The sequence below is a fragment of the Penaeus vannamei genome, chromosome 10, assembly GCF_042767895.1.
Source record: "Penaeus vannamei isolate JL-2024 chromosome 10, ASM4276789v1, whole genome shotgun sequence".
Lineage (NCBI taxonomy): Eukaryota > Metazoa > Arthropoda > Malacostraca > Decapoda > Penaeidae > Penaeus > Penaeus vannamei.
The window spans coordinates 46,883,501-46,888,500 of NC_091558.1; the positions used below are offsets into that span (position 1 = coordinate 46,883,501).

At 38.3% G+C, this 5,000-nt stretch overlaps 1 protein-coding gene across 5 annotated transcripts in view; it reads left to right on the forward strand.

Moving 5' to 3' along the window:
- Positions 1-5,000, forward strand: part of LOC113809377 (urea transporter 1) — a 38,973-nt gene that overhangs the window by 26,161 nt on the left and 7,812 nt on the right. For all 5 annotated transcript variants that reach the window (XR_011398804.1, XM_070126786.1, XM_070126785.1 and 2 more), the window contains exons 4-5: positions 2,445-2,564; positions 4,459-4,613. Coding sequence is in view for 4 of the 5 variants with exons in the window: in XM_070126786.1 (XP_069982887.1) it covers positions 2,445-2,564; positions 4,459-4,613 (275 nt within the window). In the remaining variant the exon portion in view is untranslated. The remainder of the gene's footprint in view (positions 1-2,444; positions 2,565-4,458; positions 4,614-5,000) is intronic.

Here is a 5,000-nt window from a genome sequence, read left to right on the forward strand (position 1 = left end):
GCAGGCTATGTTGTAGATGCTTTAGTATTTTTGTATTTTGTATTTCTGTATTTCTGTATTTCATTTTCGTTTGTATGCGTTTACACACTTTTACGTGCATATATGCGTCTGCACGAATCTGTACCTACCTTAGTATATCTATCTGTATCTCTATCTTTTTCTCTATCTATCTGTTTAGTTTGTTGTTCATCTATCATTATATCTGTGTATCTTTTTGTGTAACTATTTATCTGTTTACTATATCCCTTGCGCGTGTGATTATGTTTATGTTATATATTTCCTAACACACACACACATACACACACATACACAGACACAGAAACACACGCCCACACACGCACACACATACACACACACACACACACACACACACACATATACAGACACACACACACAAACACACACACACATATATCTATTATATATTATTCATATATGTGGTTATATATCTATATATCTATCTATATATATATATATATTTCTTTTTAATGCATCCGTTAAGAATATATTAATCGTCGTTCTCTCATTTCTTCTTCGTGCATAAACTATAAATATAAATATAAATATAATTTTTTCCAACTTTAATCGAGTTGCCAAATGCATTCCTCCTACTTCGAATATTTCATGCATATTCGCACTTCTATTGAATATCTATAACACCGCACTACCCCACCGTAAGATATCAAAAGCCATCTTTGATATCATATTCCAAAAATACTGTGTATTTGTCGGAAAAATAACCAGTACAGTAAATTAGCAAGCCGGCAACCGCGATCGTTCCCATTACGTCACAGAAATGGGCGGAGCTTAGAGGCCTGTCTCGCCTCCGATCACGAGCCACGCTAAAATATGCCTTATGAATGTATTAGTTACCGTCTATATTTCTTCTAAGTGCGTTTTCTGTGAATATTTTTTTATCATCTGTTTCTTTTGAGTGTATTTACTTCTTACCTTTTCATCTTCTTACCTTTTCTTTTAAGTGCATTTATTACGAATATGATAACCATTGTTTTGCCAATATATTTCACATATATTTATCACCATTTTCCCATTTTTTTCTATTTATTATTCTCTTCCCAATTATTAAAGTTTTTCGTTTCTTCTAATTTCCATATTTTTTTCCATTTCTTTTATTTATCGTCGTTTTCCCATTTTATTTATCAGCGCTTTCACATTTCTTTTATTCATTATCATTTTCCCATTGCTTCTATTTATCATTTTTTCCATGTTTTTTTTTCTATTTATCATTTTTTTCCAACTTCTATTTATCATTTTCCCATTCCTATTTACCATCTTTTTCCCCATTTCTTCAATTTATCATCGTTTTCCATTTTTTCTATTCATCATCTTTTTCCAACTTCTATTTATCATCTTTTTCCAGGTTCTATTTATCATTTTCCCATTCCTCTTTACCATCTTTCTTCCCATTTCTTCTATTCATCATCATTCCCACCATTCCTATTTATCATCTTTTTCCCCATTTCTTCTATTTATCATCTTTTTCCCCATTTCTTCTATTTATCATCATTTTCCATTCCTATTTATCATCATTTCCCCCATTCCTATTTATCATCTTTGTTCCCATTTCTTCTATTTATCATCGTTTTCCATTTTTTTTCTATTTATCATCGTTTTCCAGTTTCTTCCATTTATCATTTTCCCATTCCTATTTATCATCTTGTTTCCCATTTCTTCTATTTATCAGTTTCTCATTCTTATTTATCATCTTTTTCCCAATTTCTTCTATTTATCATCATTTCCCCCATTCCTATTTATCATCTTTCCCCCCCATTTCTTCCATTTATCATCATTTCCTCCATTCCTATTTATCATCATTTCCCACATTCCTATTTATCATCATTTCCCCCATTCCTATTTATCATCATTTCCCACATTCCTATTTATCATCATTTCCCACATTCCTATTTATCATCTTTTTCCCCATTTCTTCTATTTATCATCATTTCCCCCATTCCTATTTATCATCATTTCCCACATTCCTATTTATCATCATTTCCCACATTCCTATTTATCATCTTTTTCCCCATTTCTTCTATTTATCATCATTTCCCCCATTCCTATTTATCATCATTTCCCCCATTCCTCTTTATCACCTTTTCCCCATTTCTTCTATTTATCATCTTTTTTTCCCAATTCCCCATTTCTTCTATTTATCATCATTTCCCCAATTCCTATTTATCATCGTCTTCCCATTTCTTCTATTTACCAGCATTTTCCCCATTTTGCCATTTTCCATTTTCTATTTATCATCTTTTTTCCCAATTCTTCTACTTACCATCATTTTCCCCATTTTGCCATTTCCCATTTTCTATTTATCATAATTTCCCCCATTCCTATTTACCATATTTTCCCCCATTTCTTCCATTTATCATTATTTCCCCATTTCTTCCATTTATCCTCGTTTTCTCTCTCTCCCCTCGCAGGTCGCGTTCGCCAACAACCCCATCACGGGCTTCCTCATAATGGCCGGGATGTTCGTCGGCAATATCAACGTGTTCTGGGCGTGTCTCCTTGCGGGCGTGGTGGGCGTTGCGTTCAGTAAGGTCAGTAAAATATTAATATAAGTACGTAATAATATAATATAAGTACAATATTATTAATATAAGTACAATAATATTAATATAAGTACAATGATATTGATGTAAGTACAATAATATTAATATAAGTACAATAATATTAATATAAGTACAATAATATTAATATAAGTACAATAATATTAATATAAGTACAATAATATTAATATTAGTACAATATTCTTAATATAAGTACATACATATAATATAAGTACAATATTATTAATATAAGTATATACATATAATATAAGTACAATAATATTAATATAAGTACAATAATATTAATATTAGTACAATATTCTTAATATAAGTACATACATATAATATAAGTACAATATTATTAATATAAGTATATACATATAATATAAGTACAATAATATTAATATAAGTACAATGATATTAATATAAGTACAATAATATTAATATAAGTACAATAATATTAATATAAGTACAATGATATTAATATAAGTACAATGATATAAATATAAGTACAAAATATAAAGATAAAAGTACGTAATCCCTTTAGATCAATGAAAGAATTAAAACAGCTATTATAACTATTTTTCTCTTGTTAATAAATAATTAGGTTTATTGATAGATAATTAGGTTTACTTATAAGGCCGTGATGGGAAAGGGTATTCACTGGGGGGGTGGGGGGGGTGTTGTTGCTTCTTTGTGAGGTATTCCTGTGTTGTATTTTCCTGGTGTGTTTTTTTTTTGGGGGGGGGGGGGGGGTTTGTTGGGATGAGTGAGTGGGTGAGGTTGTTGTGGGTGGAGCTGGGTCGGGTGTGGATACTGGGAGATCCGAATACGCCCGTACATACATACGCACACGCAGAAACGCCAAGACACGTACATAAACACGGGCACAACCTCCCCCCCCCTCAACACATACACATTAAAAAAAAAAAAAAACGTAAAAATGAACAGAAACACCCCTACACTCAAACACCCCCTCCCCCATATACAAACACGCTCCCACCCCCCACCCTCCACCCCAACCCACACACACGCTTCCACCCCCTTCCCCATATACAAACACGCACCCACCCCCCCACCCACCCCACCCCAACCCTCACACACGCTTCCCAGACGCTGACGAAGGTCCCCCCCCCTCTCGCCCTCTCCCTCCTGCAGGTGCTCAACACCACACCCTCCACCCCAACCCTCACACACGCTTCCCCAGACGCTGACGAAGGTCCCCCCCCTCGCCCTCTCCCTCCTGTAGTTGCTCAACCCCCCACCCTCCACCCCAACCCTCACACACGCTTCCCAGACGCTGACGAAGGTCCCCCCCCCTCGCCCTCTTCCTCCTGCAGGTGCTCAACCCCCCACCCTCCACCCCAACCCTCACACACGCTTCCCAGACGCTGACGAAGGTCCCCCTCTCGCCCTCTCCCTCCTGCAGGTGCTCAACCCCCCACCCTCCACCCCAACCCTCACACACGCTTCCCAGACGCTGACGAAGGTCCCCCCCCCCCTCGCCCTCTCCCTCCTGCAGGTGCTCAACCCCCCACCCTCCACCCCAACCCTCACACACGCTTCCCAGACGCTGACGAAGGTCCCCTCCCTCGCCCTCTCCCTCCTGCAGGTGCTCAACCCCCACCCTCCACCCCAACCCTCACACACGCTTCCCAGACGCTGACGAAGGTCCCCCCCCTCTCCCCCTCTCCCTCCTGCAGGTGCTCAACCCCCCCACCCTCCACCCCAACCCTCACACACGCTTCCCAGACGCTGACGAAGGTCCCCTCCCTCGCCCTCTCCCTCCTGCAGGTGCTCAACCCCCACCCTCCACCCCAACCCTCACACACGCTTCCCAGACGCTGACGAAGGTCCCCCCCCTCTCGCCCTCTCCCTCCTGCAGGTGCTCAACCAGCCGGAGAACCTCATAAGTGACGGCGTCGTGGTGTTCAACGGCATCCTGGTGGGCTGCATTTCGGTGGCTGTGTTCCCGCCTCTCTCGGGACACCAGATCGACTCCCTCTTCTGGCTATACGTCACCATTGCTGTTGTCATAACGTAAGATTTGGTCTCCTTTTTTATTTACACTTTCTTGGCTAGTCAGACATTTTTTTCTTTTTTTTTTGAGGGATGTAAAGAAAACAATAATAAAGTGTTACACTTTCTTGGCTTGTCAGACTTTTTTTTTTCTTTTTTGAGGGATGTAAAGAAAATAAAAAAAGCTTTCTTGTTAGGAAAGTGGAATCTAAATGTAGTCTAAATGTACTATTTGAAAAGGTAAATATGTACCATTTTTTTATGGAAAGCAGTGTAAAAAAAGCTCTTAATCCCTTCAGATCAATGAAAGAATTTAAACTTATCAATTATAAACATTTGTATCTTATTGATAAATAATTAGGTTTACTTATTAGGAAAGGCGAAGTCTTAATATACTATCCCCCAATG